The sequence below is a fragment of the Lutra lutra genome, chromosome 12 (assembly GCF_902655055.1).
Source record: "Lutra lutra chromosome 12, mLutLut1.2, whole genome shotgun sequence".
In the NCBI taxonomy this organism is placed as follows: Eukaryota; Metazoa; Chordata; class Mammalia; order Carnivora; family Mustelidae; genus Lutra; species Lutra lutra.
In genome coordinates this window covers 409668-428752 of record NC_062289.1, presented here as the reverse complement: position 1 = coordinate 428752, position 19085 = coordinate 409668, and the positions used below count along the sequence as shown (strand labels likewise).

At 60.1% G+C, this 19085-nt stretch overlaps 1 protein-coding gene across 2 annotated transcripts in view; it reads left to right on the top strand.

Annotated features, from left to right (window-relative positions):
- Window positions 1-3800, top strand: part of CTDP1 (CTD phosphatase subunit 1) — a 55130-nt gene extending 51330 nt beyond the window's left edge. For both annotated transcript variants that reach the window (XM_047698388.1, XM_047698389.1), the window contains exon 13: window positions 3250-3800. In XM_047698388.1, the coding sequence (XP_047554344.1) occupies window positions 3250-3391 (142 nt within the window). In that variant the 3' untranslated portion in view covers window positions 3392-3800. The remainder of the gene's footprint in view (window positions 1-3249) is intronic.
- The last annotated feature ends 15285 nt before the right edge of the window (window positions 3801-19085 follow it).

Below are 19085 nucleotides of genomic sequence, written 5' to 3'. Positions count from 1 at the left end.
GGCAGGCTCCCTGCAGCCACGCTCACGGGTGAGGAGACACCCAGCACGCCCACACGTGCTTTGGGCCACGCACACGTCTGAGAAGGGAGCGGCCCAGTCGGCCTCGTACGTGCTGTCCCTGCAGGAGGCGACCTGGCCCTCCCCTGCGCACACGCGCACACGGAACAGGTGTGTTTGCCCGGGCAGTGGTCTCGCCGAGGGCAGCTTGGCGGCTCCTTTCTTTCTGCTAAAATCCAAGCTGCTTTAACCAGCAAGTGGAAAGCACATGGTTTGTGGACACTGAGTGCTGGTCGTCGTTAGACACCCACGTGTGTGCGGCTGTCGCAGTCGCGGGACCCGTTGTACGCGCCAGGGACAGCGAGCTCGAGGTGCCGGAGGCGGGAACATCGAGGAGGAAGCGTGTGCCGATGCTGCCGTCGCGCTCCCGCTGGACTCCAGAGTCGGGTGTCCCAGGCTCTCCGTTTGCCGCAGGGTCCGTCTGTGAGCGTGTCACGAGCCCTGCGCTGTGAGGGGCGTATTGACTGTCACCTGCCGCCCGTTTCCAATTCTGGAGATGAGTTTTTGGGGGGAGGGAGAGCCTCCAGCAGACCCCCTGCTGAGCATGGAGCCCCACGTGGGGCTCGATCCCATGACCCTGAGATCACGACCTGCACCAAAATCAGGGGTCAGATGCGCAATGGAGCCACTCCGGTGTCCCGAGGTCATTCTTAATTAGTAAAGTTCAGTCCTGCTCTACGTTACTAACCAAGCGCGACCGGGTGCCACTGCCTCAGACGTTCTAGAGCCGGCGGAAGGTTCACAGGGCACCTGGGGCTCGGCCGGTGAGGCAGCTGCCTTTGGCTCAGGTCACAGTCCAGGGTCCTGGGTTCCAGCCCTGCCTCGGGCTCCCTGCTCTGCGGAGAGCCTGCTTCTCCCGCTTCCTCTCCCCTTCCCCTACTTGTGTACTCTTGCTGTCAATAAATGAGTAAAATCTTTCTTTAAAAGAAGAAAGGTTTTCACAAAAGATTTTACCCTAAATTACCGTCATTGTAAGGAGGCTGTTTCGAGAGAACTTTCCGAGCCGTCTGCAGCTTCTCCGCCTGCCCTCGTCCTGACCCCGGGGGTCCCTGCTCTTCCCCGAGCTCTCCCTCTGCTATCCCGCTCCCGCCGGCACACCTCTGCCTGGGGGGGTCGTCTGAGCTGTTTCCTGGGGTTTCTGATCCGCGTCCTCACAGCAGTGGGTCCAGCTTTTTCCTGGACTCAGGGCCTTCGTCCCCAGCAGCAGGAACTCTCTGTCTTTGCTTTTTTGCCTCAAGCTCTCAAAGGGATGAAAGGGAACCTGGGTGGGGACGGGGCTCTCCGGGGCTCTCCGTGAGGAACAGACTGTTCTGGTCGCGTTTGTCACTTCCTGAGGCCAGCTCTGCGCAAACCAGAGGACCCCCCCCAGACGGTGTGACGGTGTGTGTCCACGCAGCGTGCGGTGAACTCCCGGTCTGGCCACGACTCCCGGGGGCGGGTGGAAGCCCAGGACCGGGAGCTCATCCTGACGGTAGATCGTGGGGCGACGGGAGACAAGCCTTCATGTCCCCCAGCGCGCTCTCCGGCTGCAGGCTGAGGCCGGGCTGGGGGCCGGGAGGACGGGGTGTCTGGAGGACGGGGTCCAGCCAGCGTTTTCCCAGGTTTTCTCAAAATCACTGGCACATTTGGTAAACCTCCACCGCGTGCCAGCAGCCAAGACGCGTTCCTGAAGGTCTGGGCACCGAGCCCACGCACGCCTTCCTGGGCAGTGCCCCGTGGGACACGGGTTTTAGTGGGGTCGTCAGTCATGTGAACACTGAAAACGCCCCTTTGCAGTAACTCGACAGCCCCTTGCCGCCCGCACGTGCAGCGGGTCAGCTGTCGGCCTGCGTGGTGCTGTGGCTGCGGCCTCTTCTCTGCTCAGCAAGCCTGTTTGGGCGCTTGGGCGACTGACTCCTGATTCCGGCTCAGGCTGTGCTCTTAGGGCCGTGGGGTCGAGCCCCGATTCAGGCTGCACGAGGAGTCACTTGTGTCTCTCTCTTCCCCTGGCTGGCACACGCACGTGCACTCTCTCTGGAAAGTAAAATCCTCGTAACGGACCTTGTCTCGGGACGTCTTGCAAACCCAGAAGCAAGCCACTGCTGAGTTACCTGACTGCGTGTCCGTCAGGCCTGGTCTGGGCCTGGTCTGGGCCCGACGGGGGGTTCAAGTCCTACGGACGGACGCAGGGCTCCCACCACACGCCTCGGCCCCACATGCTAATAAGCCCCCGCGCTCCCCGTCGCCCACCTGAGCCCTCGCACGGACGCTGTAGTCCTGCTTCCCGAGTCGTCCTCAGGGTTTCTGTCCTTCTTGAGCTCTGACAGGTGCTGTTTTCAGGTTCGGGAGTGTTTCTCACGGGTGGTGTACTGTCTCACCGGTTTGGAAAAGTTTCTTCTGTGTTCTCGGTCTCCGGTCCCATGAGTCCTAGCGATGCAGATAGTCTCCCCGACCTCATGTTTGTGACTTTGCCAAACAGACCTTCCGTGCCCTTCAGTTTGTGATCAGGGTAGCTCATGTGGACGTGGACTCGGGAGCAGGGAGTCTGGGGGCAGTGGAGCGTGTGCTGGCCCCGTGTGGTCACCAGTGGTGCGCCTGGGCTTCCAGGTGTGCGGGCAGCGGGCCGGTTCCTCGGACAGACCGGCCTCTCTGCTGGTGCTTTGCATCCTGGTTCGCGTCTGGTGGCCCTTAGAGTGCTACCAAGAAGGCAGGTCACGGCTCCTCAGGTGGAGGGCTGGGCATCGGGCCTCAGCCACACCTGCCGCACTCATGGTGTCCCAGCCTTGTCCTGTCACCTGCTTGGGACCCCCTCGTGTGCGCTGGACTCTTGCTATGGGGTTGTCTCTGCGGGGCCCGGTGGCACGGGGAACAGAGCGAGTGCCTTGCTCTTGTTGTTGCTCGGCTGACTTTGGCCGTCAGCTCCAGCCGGCTCTCGCCGTGAAACTAGGACAGCACTTTGCAGTGACCTTCCCCAGAGGACAGTGCTGTGCGGCGTGTGTGCAAGCATGTGGGGGTGTGCGTGCCACAGTGTTCTTGTGGGGTGCACACATCTGTGTGTGCCAGGGCATGGACACTGGTGCCGGGGCATTCTTGTGGGGTGGACGCGTGTGTGTGTGTGCCGGGCGCGGATGCTGTGCTGGGGGCGTGGGTGCTGTGGTGCCATGCGTGCCTGCCCTTGCTGAGAGCCTTTCACGGTCTGCGTCTGTCTTGCAGGGGCCACAAGCGTAAGCTGCCTGAGGAGGACGCCGGCAGCGCGTCCAGTGGGGAGTCCAGCGGGGAGGACGAGGAGGGCAGCAGCTCGGAGGCGGATGAGATGGCCGCGGCGCTTGAGGCAGAACTCAACGACCTCATGTGACCTGTGGGGCACGGGGCGGGCGGGCGCTCCGTCCCCGCAGGGCTCCAGCAGCGTCGGCCCTCAGATGTTCTCTCTTCTCCAGAAAGACGTGTGTATTTGCGGAGCTCCACATACAGAACCACATAATTTTGCAGAAATAGGTGTTTTTAGAGATTTTGCTACAGAAAGTCTACTTTTCTAAGGGATGGTGTCCCGGGAGGCGGGGTGCCGCAGATGTCGCCGCCCCCTGCGCAGCCTGGTGCGGATCGGGCAGGCGGGACGCGGGCGGCAGCCAGAGTGCGCAGTGGGGGCCGGGCGGTGGGGGGCGCGGGGTCCTCCCCCGGGACTCAGATGTAAAGTTTTGTATATCGATCTCGCGTTGACCCACCGAGCAGATTTCTCTTTCACTGAATAAAACTCCTTTTTGTAAGTTTGTCCTGGTGCGCTGCGGAAGGAGCGGCGGCGCCCTGCCTTCCCGCGGCCTGGGGGGCCGAGAGCGCTGCGCGTCCAGCCGCTGCGGGTGTCGCTGGGAGAACCGACCTGCCTCAGTCCTGCAGGCCATCCCGTGGGACTGACTTTGCGGTACTTGTAGCGAGGCGTTGAGAACGCGGAGGGTCTCCGTCATTGGCCGCTCTCAGGTGACAAGTGCTGGATCTGAGATACCCCAGGACCCCAGGCAGCTCCGAGCCTATCCGAGAAGCTGGAGAACGGTTCATCACACGGCGTGTCCCCCACACAGCCTGATGGTACCTGGTCCCTGGCGCTGGGTCTGGGTCTGACCCACGGGCCCTTGCGTTCACGCAGCTCCAGGAGGAGCTGGTACGGCGCCCAGAGATGTCTGGGTGCGAGCCTTGGTCACGCTGCCCGTGGGGGTGGTCTCACCACCTCCTCTGAGATGGCCCGTATAGCACCTCCTGTCGGCAGCGGACTCTGGGCTGCAGGTGACCCGGCATGTGTTCGTGAACCTCGGCAACAGGCTGAGGTGTTGCTCAAAGATGCTGTTGGCGGGGTGCACCTTCTGCAGCATAGATCAACTGCGCGAGCCCCTCCCCCCCCATTTTCTGGACCGCTCGCGGAGTCCGAGGTAACAGGCTGGGTTAAGACTGTGCCGTGCGCACTGCCTTGGAGCGCAGGTAACAGAATCAGCGGCTCTGCTCGGGTGACTGTGCTATGATACTCACTTGTCAGGGAAGCGATGGACGGAGCTTCAGGTACAGCTGGTTCTAGGTGTTCACTGGCCACTCAGGCATCATTAAGAACCTGAATCCCCTCCAGGAGTTTGGGCTATCGCTCTGCTACTTGCACTCAGTAGGTCTTCACACAATGGGGCATGATGCTCAGATCCCGTCTGCACTTCTGGTGCTGGGCAGGGGGAGTGTGGGGGTGTCACCCTGTGCACAGGACGGGCGGGCAGGCAGGCACATGTCCAGCAATCAAGGCACCGCCGTGGCCGTGTTCTCCAGGAGGTGAGTGTAGCTGTTGATTTCCTCTCTCCACAACGGCAGTAAGGGCGGTGTGCGGGGCCTGGCGTGGGAGGGGAGGAGTCTCTGTAACACGCACGGCGATGCAGACCCAGAGGCAGGGCAGCGGTGGTGAAGCGGCAGAAGCCGGAGGTTTCCGCCTTAAACGCCAGACAGCCTCAGGCCATGGTTTCTGAAAGGGCTCGGGTACTGATCGGTAGCTGTGGGTAAAAAGGGTGTGAGCAGAGGCCGTGGGGCTGGCCCTGGGCTGCTGCCGGTAGGCACATGTGGGTGACCTTGTGGGCTCCCGAGTGGCAGGTGGGGGCCCTACGCACCCAGGAGGGTGAGGACAGAAGTAGTGTCCTTCTCAGGTGGTTGGGCCCCTTCCTGCAGGTCCTGGAGGGAGACAAGGCCACTCCTCAGTGCTCAGATACCCCGGTATCCCAAGCACCCCAGTAAGCAACGGGAAAATGACTGTGGCCGGATTTGAGGGAAAGACCCGGACCTGGTGTTACCAGGAAGGAAAAACCACAGCCTTGGGACCACGAGAAGCTGGTCTGGGGAGGGAAGGCGAGGCCCAGCCGTAAGCTAAACTGAGCAGGAGAACACACAGGTCGGCCAGTTGTTGCCACGAAGGACGCCCATGTCGTGAGTTCAGCTGCTAGGCCGGGGCCGTGACGCTGCTCGGGCGTCTCCCGCAGCCTCAAGGTGCTCGACTCTCTGCCAGGTGGTGGTTTCCTCTGGGCGCTGGGAATTGACTTGGCCGGGAGCAGGCGTCCACATGGGGACGTGCCCTGTGGGACAGCTGGGCAGGAACACGGCTGGGGGTGCCCTCGATGGCCTGTCCCAACCATCTGGCCTTCGGTGTACTTGTTTCATAACATGTCTGTGCCCTAAATGAACAAAACTACCTTTTAAACAGACTCCAGCCCTCCTGCCCCCGGGAGCCTGGGTGGGGGAGCTGTGGGGCTCAGGGCCTCCCCCGCTGCAGCAGAGGGGCGGTGGGTGGGGGAGCAGGCTGGGGTTGTGGGTGGGACCGGCGACCGCCGTCTGCTCAGGGGACACAGAGTCTGTGCGTCGTCTTCCGAAGCTGTAACAGGAGACTCAGCCGCTTCCCTGCACGTCAGGTTGGGAGCTCTGTGGTCCGGAGAAGGGCCGTAAGGAGATGTGTGATGGGGAATGGGAAGAGCGGTCTCTCGGTCCACAAGAAACCTTTGCACAAGTAGGTAATAAATTTTAGGCCGTTTATTTACAAACATTGAAAAATCAAACTGGAAATTCAATGAAATTTTTCTTCCGTGGGAAATAGAATGTTTGAATTTTGTGTGACTATGAGTGGATCTCCCGTCCTGAGTTTTTCATGTTTCCAAACAACCCTGCCCCTACCCGGTCTGCAGGACATGTCCGGCAGGGGGCACGGAGTCGGGGCCAAGCGGGGGCCCCTGCTCCCTGCTCGGCACCAGCCGAGGCTCCGGCCTGGAGGGTTTGCCACTCCGAATGCACTGGGACTTGCACAGCTGTACACGGGAAGCTTCACGGCGTGGAGTCGTGTCCGTGAAGCCCGGCGCCTGTGTTTGCATACGGGTGTGCGTTCGTGCAAGGCCGCAGCCTGGTTTGTAAGCAAAGCTTCCTGTTCTGAAAGTGCCTCGCAGGTGGAAAACCAGTACCGAGGAGGAGACGAGACACACCCTCACAGCCTCGGGGTCTCACGGTCACACAACAGCCTTTTCTGTACTTGGCTAAAATCGTTGCCCTTGTTTTTTAAAATTAATCTCATTGCGGCCTTTTAACACATACACATCAAAGAGGAAGAAAAATAGCTAGAATCCTGGCACTAAATTTAACCACATTAACATTTCAATGTGCTGTTTTAGTCCATTTATACATATTATTTTAATAGACTATTTTTTTAGAGCAGAATTGAGGGGAAGGTATGGAGATTTCCCATCGTCTTCTGGCCCCCTGAAACATGCACGGCCTCCCCGTTATCCGTATCCCCCGGCAGCGTCGTGCGTCCGTGTCGATGAGCCCACACGGACGCGTCCTTGTCAACAGAGTTGTGGTTTGCATTGGGGTAACGTGGTGGGTGTTCTGTGAGTCCAGACAAATGGATGACGTCGTGAACCCACCATCACAGCACCGAACAGTGGTTTTGCTGCCCTGAAAGTCCTCTACGCGCTCGCTCCCTCCCTCCTAAGCCGTCCCCGGTGACCTCCGAGGCCCCTCGGTGCCTGTGGTGGTGCCTTTACCAGGACCCCGAGCGTGCAGCTCCGCAGACCGGCCTCCCCTACCGGGGGACACGCACTCGGTGCCTCCGTGTTTCCATCTAACCCAGCGCCCAAATCCAGACTCAGAAATTTCTAGAGACAGACAAGCTGGTTCCTTTAAAACATAATTTCTAAGGGGGAAAAAAGGAAGAAATGGAGGGACCCTAATGGTTAAGGAGCCAAGGAGCGCACCAGCCGCTCCCCGCGTGGGGCTTGTTTGGGTCGCGATACAAGCCAACGGCAAGGGGCAGGCACGTGGCCTGACAACACGGCCTGGGTCCACGACCCGACCGTCACTCGTGAGAGGACGCGCTTTCTTGAGAGTCCATAGTTGTCAGGAACTTCCTGAAGGAGATGCCTGGGATTCGCACCAGACGGACCCACACAGTGGGAGAGACGGGGGTCGGGATGCGAGCGCTGTCCCCGTGCTTCCGAGCTGGCGCTGAGCCTTCCGCACATCTGCAGAGTCCCCTGCCGAAGGGCGAGCTGCGGCGACGTCAGACACGCACAGAGACACCCCCACCCCCCACTGAGGCGGCCGGCACACAGCCACGGCCCCACCGTCTTTCCAAGTAGGTTTGGGAGCGTTTGCAGCGAAGAGCAGGATGGCGGCGCGTTGGGGTGGTCGCTGCAGAGAGTCTCCACACGAACTTGTGTGCGGACCCCTTCTCCGTGGGCAGAGCAGCTGCCCCGCGCCGCAAAATTTGCCCCTTTTGGCTCCAAAGGGAGACCCTCTTGTCTTTTTTAACCACAGTTTCACGATCCTCGTGATTTGAGTTCTGGTGTGTTGTGTGCGGCCTGAGAAGGTAAGTTGGGCTGCCGGAGCCCTCGCGGACCCGAAAGCCGCCTTCGCCGCGCCGCGCCAGTCCTCCTGGCTTTAGTCATCGCCGGCGCGCTGGCCCCTCGCAACCGGGTCAGGCCGCGCGGACCCGAGGCACGCCGAGCCCCACCCACTGTCCCGCCCTTTCCTCCCTGGATGCTTTCAGGATTTTTATCTTTATCGTGTTGTCTTATCTCAGGGTTTCTTGGACGGCCTGTCTCCTGGGGATTCTGGGCTGGGAACCGGTCCCCGCACGAGGGTCCGTTCGTCGGAAGTGGCTTTGTTGAGCTCTTCCTCGTCGTTCTGGGGTTCCTTGTTCTCTCTTCCTGTCACTTCTCACCCCTTATCCCTTTGTCCTCCGTCCTGAATTCTGGGGGAGCGTCTGGTGTCATGTCTGACGGTCTCCAGTCCGGTTCTCGAGAGGGTTGGGTCCTCTTACCTCCTGCCGTGGCTGTCAGGGCGCACAGGGGCCGCCCAGCAGCATCTCCTCAGCGCCCCTGTCTCCTTGTCGGCGTCCGCCTGGTGCCTGCACTGGGCCCCAGAACCTTCTACCTCCATGTCCTATTCGGTGGTATCCTGGTAAATGAAACCAGGCCTTCTGAAGTTTCCTTCAGGTTCTTGCATTTTATAACTTTGTAAAAGAGGGTTTCTCCTACTCCGTATTTTTCCAAGCCCTCCCCCGCAGTCAGATTTCTGGAAGTGCTTTCATTCTCAGAGGAAGAGTGGTCTGTTTGGACTCAGCACAGGGTTCGGGTTGGTGTGACCACCCCGTGTTTGCAGCAAAAACGGTCCCTGACATGTGAGCCCAGGGCTCTGACGTCCTCCCCTCAGCCCTCTGAGCAAAGTGTGTCTTCCCCACAACATGGTCCGTTTTGCCTGGTTTGGGATTTTAAGAGGGAAACCCCTTTCCCTCACTTAACGTAGTTTTGGGAATCTGTCCATGTCAGGACATGTAGCTCTAGTTCGTTACTGTCCTCTGTTCTCCAGCACCCACTAGAGGAACATTCCAGATTGTATCTTCTGTTCTCCTTGTGCTGGTGGCCGCCTCTAGCTCTCCATGAACAAGTGGGCCGCTGGGAACATTCTGTGTGTTCCCAGGTTTCTTAGACAAAGCTGTCACCATCCTGGCTACGGTGGCTCCCGCTCCACCCGGCCCTGCCCGACGTCCACGCCCACAGGGGCAGAGGCCCAAGGCCCTCCCAGGTTGGCAGGGCCATGTCCAGGGACGGACCTCCCACAAGCCCTGCTGGGCCACCAGCCTTCTCTGACGGTCTCTGGGGACCAGTTCCCACACTGGATGGACTGACTTTCACATCCTGCCCTTCCATGGATGGGACTGTTCTCGTGCATGTGGATGGCACGTCCTGGTCACCAGAGAGCTGGGCTAGCACAGGCCACTCTGCGTGGACCAGCCGTGCCCACCTCCCCGGGGACACAGCCCAGGCAGGGTCACCAGCACTCAAGAGCGCGTGGCTACCAGAAACACTGGGGTTTAGAAAACAGACCCCAAGGCCTCCCTCAAAATCTCCTTTGCCTGGGGATACGTCTGTCCGTTTGCAAAGACAAGCCCTTGCTGGCCATGTGGATGGTCACCATGTAACCAGGGCGCCAGTACATGGAGATGCCACCGTCCCCAGAGGGACACACTGGCGATTTAGTCCCTGACGTCCGCCTTAGTTGAGGGTGTGGTGCTGGTCCTAGGCCCCAGATGCCCGTCACCAAGTACCCATGGGAGGGGTGCAGATGGCTCTTGGGGCAGGAGCCAACAAGGGCAACAAGGCCACTGAGGGAGCCGTGGACAGGTCTGTCTTCACCCACAGCATCCGGAATGCAGGCAGCCCCCCCCGCCTCAGCTTCCAAGGGCCTTGGCCAAGAGGAGCCCCAGCGGTGGTTCTGTTACTGCTGTTGTAACTGGTTTTTAAAAATGGATTTTTTGGCAGTGAAGAAAGAAAGCCAGGACATCCACGCTCTGTGAAAAGCCACCTGGTGACATCGGTGGCATGAAGACAAATCTTACCAGAAAGTTCTGCATGAAACGCTGGAGGCTGGAAGGCCGGGCACTGTCGGCCGGTCGGGGGGCTCGGTCGTGAAGTCCTGGCATCTGGAGCATGGGTCCGTCAAAGGCATTAACAGGCACTTTCTTTAAAAGCTTGATTCTCTGGGGGTGCCTGGGTGGCTCAGTGGGTTAAAGCCTCTGCCTTCCGCTCAGGCCATGATCCCAGGGTCCTGGGATCGAGCCCCACATCGGGCTCTCTGCTTGGCTGGGATCCTGCTTCCCTTCCTCTCTCTCTGCCTGCCTCTCTGCCTGCTTGTGATCTTTGTCAAATAAATAAATAAAATTTAAAAAAAAAAAAAAAAGCTTGATTCTCTGGAAAATCAGAACCTTTGAAAGAGGGAAAAAGGGAACAAAAGTTAAGTCCTGTCCAGAGACAGGAAGAAGCCATTCGAAACCTCCCTTCCTCCCAGGTACTCCCTGGGAAGACGTGTTCTGATCGTGCAGGAGCTCCCAGCCCCATGGGCCCCGTGCCCAACACGGCCACTCCCCATCACTCCTCGGGTGTGTGCCCAGTTAGGCTGAAACGCCCGGCCGGTGCGTCCTGCATTTTCTGGACCTGGAGCAGTTGGTGCATACAGCAGGGGCTCAGCAGAGGTTGAAGAAGATGTAAGTGAAGGGCGTGAGCCACTGTCCTTGCCTGGTACGGTTTTTGCTTGCTGGAGTCTGGACTCCTGGGTGCCCTCCTGGGGCCACAGGGGGTCACAAACCACAGGCTCACTCTCTGGGGATGAACTGCACACGTGCAGCCTGATGACCCCCGGTCCGTGTCAGCCAGGGGAAGCCAGCGGGACACACCCAGTCGTCCGGCCCCTCTGGTTGGTGCTGTCCCCAAGACAGGGCAGACTCCCTGTTCCCCGTGTCTCTTTCCTGCTTTACTGCCTGGAAAACTCAGACTTCATTTCCTCCGCGCACCTCCCACCACAGAGCCCCTCTCTGGCCAAGGTGCTGTGCCTGTGGGTGGCCTGGAGCTGCACCCCCAGCGCCGGGGACTCCCACGCAGGCCCCCGGGTGTCTGAGATCAGCACCTCCCCCCAGCGCTGAGGTCCTCTGGAGGGAGGTTTCCGGGCAGCCTTTTCCGGGCTCCTTCCTGGGTCCCAGGCGGAGCTGCCCTTCCTCACAGGGGCCCGGACAGTCTGAGTCAACACTGCTGTTGCTTTCCGATGCTTTTAAGAGATGATGTTTAATTAAACCACCTCCCTGTAGAACCACAATCAGGAGAGGAAATTTGATGCTGTCCAGAGCCGTTTCTAGTGCGCCCAGCTTGCTGATGAAGTCGGTTTCGTCTTCAGCTCATCTTTGGGAAGTTAAGCCCCAAGGTTCCCTGGAGGTAAGGCAGAGCTCTGTCCTGAGCATGTGGCTGCCTGGGGGGTCGTGTTTCACTGTCCTCCCCCAAATCTCTGCACCAGAGCGAGCAGGGATGGACCAGACGTCTCCTCCCCATCCCACTAGTCACCCCTCATTCCTGTGAAGACCGTTCCTTGGGGCAGGGGAGGGGGACAAGACCCCACATCCTGGGCTGAGCAACTCACTTCTGGTCACCTATCTGGGGGTGTGGGTGCCCTGCCCCAGAGTACACTGGCCTGCATGAGCAGTCAGAGCCACCTGGCTGAGAAGAGGGTCAGCTCCCAGCTCGCCTGCTGTGGCTGCGTGACGGGGAGAATACTGTTTGCACCGTTTGTGCCTGAATGTGCATGTCCGGAAAGTGGACGAAGTAGCAGTGCTAATGGTGTTGGGTTAGGAGTTCAGTAAGGTCATGACATAAGGCCGCACAGGGAACGACAATGAGAACGTGTCCGCGAACCAGAAGCCAGCCTCTGAGCTTCATCCGGTTCCATGTGCCTGGAGTCCTGACACAACGAGGGGAGATGCTCACCCAGATTCTACGCTTCTTACGGGCTCCGAAACACTCTCTGCTGTCATTGCCGAAGGGATGGAGGGAGGAAGGAGTGGAGGATGCGTATGTGGGTAGGTGGGTGTGGGGAGGTGGACGGAAGGATGGATGGATGGGAGGAAAGATGGATGGAAGGAAGGATGGATAGATGGAAGGATGGATGGAAGGATGGATGGATGGAAGGAAGGATGGATGGATGGATGGATGGATGGGAGGAAGGAAGGATGGAAGGAAGGATGGATAGATGGAAGGATGGATGGATGGATGGAAAGATGGATGGATGGAAGGAAGGAAGGATGGATGGATGGATGGGAGGAAGGAAGGATGGATGGATGGGAGGAAGGATGGATGGAAGGAAGGATGGATAGATGGAAGGATGGATGGATGGATGGATGGAAGGAAGCAAGGATGGATGGATGGATGGAAGGAAGGATGGATGGATGGATGAGTGGATGGAAAGATGGATGGATGGGAGGAAGGAAGGATGGATGGATGGGAGGAAGGATGGATGGAAGGAAGGATGGATGGATGGAAGGAAGGATGGATGGATGGAAGGAAGGATGGATGGAAGGAAGGATGGATAGATGGAAGGATGGATGGATGGAAGGAAGGATGGATGGGAGGAAGGATGGATGGCTGGAAGGAAGGAAGGAAGGAAGGATGGATGGATGGATGGATGGAAAGATGGATGGATGGATGGGAGGAAGGATGGATGGGAGGAAAGATGGATGGAAGGAAGGATGGATAGATGGAAGGATGGATGGGAGGAAGGAAGGATGGATGGATGGGAGGAAGGATGGATGGATGGAAGGAAGGAAGGATGGATGGATGGATGGATGGATGGATGGAAAGATGGATGGAGGGATGGATGGATGGGAGGAAGGATGGATGGGAGGAAAGATGGATAGAAGGAAGGATGGATAGGTGGAAGGATGGATAGATGGATGGAAGGATGGATGGATGGACAGAAGGATGGATGGAAGGAAGGATGGATGGATGGATGGAAGGAAGGATGGATGGATGGGAGGAAGGAAGGATGGATGGATGGATGGGAGGAAGGATGGATGGAAGGAAGGATGGATAGATGGAAGGATGGATGGATGGATGGAAGGAAGCAAGGATGGATGGATGGAAGGAAGGATGGATGGATGGATGGGTGGATGGAAAGATGGATGGATGGATGGGTGGATGGGAGGAAGGATGGATGGATGGAAGGAAGCAAGGATGGATGGATGATGGATGGGTGGATGGAAAGATGGATGGATAGATGGATGGATGGAAAGATGGATGGATGGGAGGAAGGAAGGATGGATGGATGGGTGGATGGAAGGAAGGATGGATGGATGGATGGATGGGTGGATGGAAAGATGGATGGGAGGAAGGAAGGATGGATGGATGGATGGATGGATGGATGGATGGATGGGAGGAAGGATGGATGGATGGAAGGAAGGATGGATGGATGGATGGATGGGAGGAAGGATGGATGGATGGATGGAAGGAAGGAAGGAAGGAAGGATGGATGGATGGATGGATGGAAAGATGGACGGAGGGATGGATGGATGGATGGAAGGAAGGCTGGATGGTTGATGGAGGAAGGAAAGGAGGGAGAGAGGGAGCATGGCTGGATGGCTAGATGAGGCCTCCCATGGGTCACAGCGAACACCTTGCTAAGAACAGAGCAAGCCTGAGTCCTCCCACCTCCTGCCCCACAGGCCTCGCAGACCCGCTGGGTGGGGTGTGGTCCACAGCCCTGCCATCCTGAGGAACCACCCCAGGGACCCTTCTTGCTGTCACGGGTTGGACAGCCTCCGGCCTGCCCTGCCCCAAGGCAGCCCGACTGTGAGGACTTGGATATGGATCAGTGGTGTGTGGCCCGGGAGAGTTGAGGCCGCTGGCCATGCTCCCTGGCTGGTATGGGGGCCCTCCTCCTTCCATGTTCCTGAGCTCTGGCCAGGTGCCAGGCAGATGGCATCCAGCTGCCTTGGGGCACCGTGGAGCCGAGGGGGTCTCCCCTCAGCTGTTCCCAGCCCGCTGCCTGCCAGCATCTGGGGAATCGACCCCAAACGGTGGCCTTCCTCTTGGGGCAGCTGGCCTGAGCCTTCCCTGCCTCCGCTAGGCTCCAAGCCGGGTGGGGACCATCGGGAGCACGTGGCCCCTGCTGGCGGAGGTGCGGGTTCCCTCACAGTGTCCCCAACACACTGCGGGAGGCGAGGCCCCGCAAGTGTGAACACGTCAGGCTGCCCGAGTCCCTGCTGGTGCCAGGGCTGCGAGGGAGACGTTCGTAAGTTTGTGAAGGTGCCACTTCTGCGTCAAACGGCCTCTCTCTCCTGGGTGCGCTTCCCAAACCCTGACGCCTCTTTTCTGTGTGTCAGCAGCAGGTGGTGGGCCGCGACCCTGAAACACGGCCGCTCCCACCCGCGTGGCCCCTAAACCCTGTGATGCAGACAGAAAACAAGCCGGGGCCGGACGGCGACTTGCGGCCAGAATCCAGGAGCTGGGCCGCGCCGGCCTTGCTCACACTGCGGCTCCTTCCCCGGTGCTGGACTTTACGAAGCCGCCTCTGAGGAACAGACTGAGGGTTTGGAGGGGCGGGAGTGGGATGGTGCGCCTGGTGGTGGGTACTAAGGAGGGCACGGATCGCATGGAGCACTGGGTGTGCTGCATAAAGTATGTGTTCTGGAACACTGAAAAGAAATTAAAAAAATTAAAAAACTGAAGAAAATGTTTTAAAAAAAAGAGGCTGCCTGACCTTTTAAAGTATGTTTCAGGGCACCTGGGTCACTCCGTCAGGGAAGTGTCTACCTTCGGCTAAGGTCATGACTCCAAGACCTGGGATCGAGCCCTGTGTCCAGCTCCCTGCCCGGCGGGGAGCCTGCTTCTCCCTCTGTCCCTCCCCCTGCTGCGCTCCGTCAAATGCACAAACAATGAATTCTTAAAAACCATTAGGGTTTCCATTAGGCACGTGTGGCCATGAGGGGCCTTGCTCCCCACCCGGCAATCACGGGTTTTGCCCGGCGAGCCGTGTCCTGGGAACTCCCGCCTGTGGGTGTGCTCAGGGACAGACAGGAAGTGGGACCAGAGCTGCTGTGTCGGTTATAACCTGTTCCCTGTAACCGATGGCATTTCTCGGACGTGTCCGTTTGACGGGCGCGCTCAGTCCCCAAGTAAAGTGCATGTTCGGGGGTGGGGGGCAGCAGCACGGGGGGGACACCGTGACACCATCTGCATGCAAGTCCTGCACGGGGGTCTTCTGTTTGGGCAACGTGATCATTTGACCCCGTGACGCTCTCGGGAAGGCGAACCGTCAGGAGACACAGGGCTCCAGCCCCTCAGAGGGGCGTCCCACCCTACACCCCAGCCCTGGAGCCAGGGGCCCCCCGTAAGCCCCACAGGACCACAAGCTAAGGCTCAGAGAAATTGGGCTCCTACCCACAGGCTTCTTCCCACGGTGGCACAGCCTGGGACAGAGCAGGGTTCAGGCACTCCCCACCATCCTCAGCCACTGGCCATCCCTGCCGCACCCACCCAGACACAGCGGGGCCCAAGGCTGGAGTAGTTGAACCTCGGCTGGGTTCCTCCTCCAGGACTTGGTAACAATCATTCTGACCTCGGGGCGGGGAGGGGACCTCTCGCCCACAAGGTCAGCATCACCAGCGACAGACCTCGGGCATAAATCAGACCCTTTGTGCTCAAAATGACCCCGCTGTGTGCTCCCTGGACGCGGCAGTGACCCAGGCCGGCCATCCGAGGCTGGAGCGTGTGCCCCTGGGCACCGGCCCTCACGCCCGCTGGCAGGGCTCCGCGACCTGCTCTCGCGCCAGACCCAGTGGGTTTACGAGAAGCCGTGGAGCCAATGCTGTCCCAGAACGGTGTTAGGGATTCACGACGTCCCCACGGCCTTCGTCCCCAGCCCCTCAAGGACCCTTGGTGGCCCCCTGAAGGTCCAGCCCTGCTTCCCTCCACCCTGTCCCGCATCAGCACCCCTGCCAGTTGCTCCATGTCTGTGAAGCGCGCCAGGAATGGCAGCACGAGAACGGAGCTTATGGTTTCAGGAGAGATGGCGGGGGGGGGGGGGGGGGGGGGGCGCGTTCAGGAGAGGAGGTCGGCTGCCTGACGGCCCTGGGCTCCTGGAGGGCCTGGTGGGGACCCAGGGCAGGAAAGTGGGGGCAGGCAGAGCAGCGGTGACCACCCGGGCCCCTTCCTCCTCCGTCTGTTCACAGGCTGCACGTCCGCCAGGACGCGGCCCGAAGACGAGCTTCCTGCTCAGTAAACCAGTAAGAACGACTCCCTCAAACCAGGCGCCTCGGGCTACAGGGAGAGCACTGGTGGCCCAGAGGGGCGCGGGGACGCGGGTCGTCATGAGGAGCAGGGTGACCGATGTAGGGTGGGCACACGAGGTTCACTGCCCTGTTCGACAGCCACATCGGGGTGAGAATCCACATTGGTATCAGGACAGAGACAACAGCCGCGGTGGCAGCAGGGACACGGAGCGCCGCCAGCCTGCGTGTCCCCCGGGCACTTTCCGTGTGCACAACAGGACGGGAGCAGCGTCCTTTCCTTTGTTGGAAAAGTCATTTGGTTCGAACACGCAGACCCCGACCAGAGTCCAGGACAGGCGCTCGTGCGGAGGAGATGGAAGGAAGCGGCACCCGAGGCACAGAGCTGGAGGCCCCGCCCCCCCGCGCTACCGCCCCTCCGCTCCCACAGTCCCGCATCGGGGGAAGGAAGCAAAAGCTGTCACCTGGGGCCAAGCGGGAGCCTGTCTTGCGGAGACGATTCTAGAATGTGGACCCAGGGAGGGCGAGGGCACCGAGGAAGCCGGCTCTCCACGTGGGGCCTCGGTGGGGCTGGGGTCCTCCCTGCTGGGGTCCCGTGCTGACCTTGGGATGTCTGTCATGGGAGGCCGCACGGGAGAGGACGGGACACCGCGCCCTGCTCCCCTCCTCAGGAAAGCCTGGAGACGCAGGTCTGCGGACCAACCGGGCTCGCAGGCACAGTGGGCTCCAGGGGCAGCTGACCCGCGAGCAACGTCTTTTTCATCTTCAGAATCCAATCCAAGTCCTTCACCCCGTCCAGTCTGGGATGTTCCCTCGGTCTGTCCTTGCCATGGCCTGGACCGTCGCAAGGAGCCCATTGCTGCCCCGTGACGGGGGCCCCGCGGGGGTAGCGTGCTGTCCCATACCCGCAGGAGCGGCCCACTGCCAGCTGTGGCGTGACTCCTACACGGGCCTCATCGCGGGGCTGGAGCTATGCCGGGCAGCTTCCTGCCCGTGTCCATCAGTGGACTGGGGGCGGGGGGGCTCCAGCAAAGCCTGAGGCTCGTTGGACGTCCGCACACGGGCGACACTCCCCTGCCTTCCCGCCCGTGGGTTCTGCTGGGAGGGGGGCCCGTGAGCCGCAGCCGCCCGCCAGGAGATCCTCCGGGTGGGGGCTGCCACTCAGCCACGGACCTTGTCCCCTGGCCTGCAGGCACTCCCGGCGGGGAGCACCACACAAGCTGGACAGATACCCAGGAGGTCCTCAGCAGTGGTGTCGGGGGGAGGATCCCAGGTCTTGTGGGCAGGGAACACAGAGAGCCAGCACTTGTCCGCCTGGACCGCACGGACGGGCGCCCCGAGCCCGCTCCATGCCGGGCAGTGGCTGGGATGAACGCCACGCGTCTCTCCTGCAGGAGCTCCGGAACGTCACTCAGGACGTCCACGGCCAAAGGCGGGGTCCAGCCTGTGCCCGCGCGGGTGCCAGGCCCTCCGGCTGCCCACCGCGGCTCTCGGCAAATGGCCAGCAGCCACTGTGAGGCTCGCTCTTAAGTGAAAATCCCGAAGATGTACCCCGTGCATGGAGGTCGACGTTAGGGTGCGGGAGAGCCTCCCACCCGACGTCGGAGGGCTCAGGAAGGTCCAGCATGCCCGAGAACCCACAAGGAGCCAGGATGATGACGATGGTGGGGACTGACTAGGCGAGCGGGGGGAGGGCGTCGGGAAGGCTCAGGAGAAGAGGGGACAGCCTGCAGCTGCCGTGCTGGGGGGGGAGCGCGTCCTGGGGGGCCGTACTGGAGAGGGAGCGGGTCCCGGGGGGCTATGGAGGGGGAGCAGGTCCCGGAGTCCTGCTGTTGCACACAAGGGCTAAGACGCTCAGGAATGACCTTCCTTTGTGAAGACTATTCACAAAGAGAGAATCAAGGGCCTTGGCGGGAACAGCACACACAAGGGTAACTACAAAGATATTTTTTCAATGTTTTTAAAGGTGTCACTGCTACGTGACGTGTATCAAAGAGACGGAATGTTGGGAAACACTGAAGACGGCACAAAGCACGTACGTGACTCACCAAGTACGTGCACAGATTCAACAGGTTTTCCCTTTCAGCAACAGAAAAATGTATAAATATGACACCCACACACAGAGAACTTAAATTCTGTTTGCATATATTACACTATAAATACACGTGTTCACTCTGAAACGGGAGGGAAGGCCCGGACACAGCCCGCGCGTGGCTCCTTCTGTTCCCCGTGGCGCTGTCAACCCTCCCTGCGGGGCTGTGGATCCCCCAACTCTGTCCACAGGCCGTGGGAGCGAGGGCCGGGGAGACCAGGGGCCTGGACACGGGCATAAGCTGCACCTAAACTCATCCATCCCGATCCGTGTCCCGCGGGGACTTCCCGATGAGGACAGCGGGCACCCTGAGAAGGCACGCACCTTGCAAGGAGAGGGGACGTGGGGTTCCGGTGAGCCCTCCCCTTGCGAGTGAGCCTGAGTGGAGTCGTCAAGCGTCTGCTGGTACTGTTCTGTCTGGTCCCTTCCATCCGTCCCTCGGGAAGGAGCCGCCTCACATGCTCTCACAGGACAAGGGAAGGACAGTATCCACGGGCCCATGGGGCGCTCCCTCCAGGCAGTGGGCCGGACGCCGCTCTTCCTCGAGCCACGCTGCACTCGCGGTCGCCGTCAGCCCCTGCACAGACCAGCAGGGCCGGGACCTGCCGCAGAGGGACCCTTGGGGAAGCGAGCAGACATTTGCGCTAAAGGCCTATCTGCTCTGAGAGGTAAATAATTTGGCTACTCTGGTGAGCATAAACTGTCCGGATTTCCAGCCCGAAACAATGGCAAAGCCCCCACCACAGGCATTAGAGGATGGGGTCCCTCCTTGGCTTCAGGAGCCCCAGCCAACAGACAGAGAGGACATTTGCGGCCCCGGACGCTCCATCAAAGGACACTTGTTATTCGGCC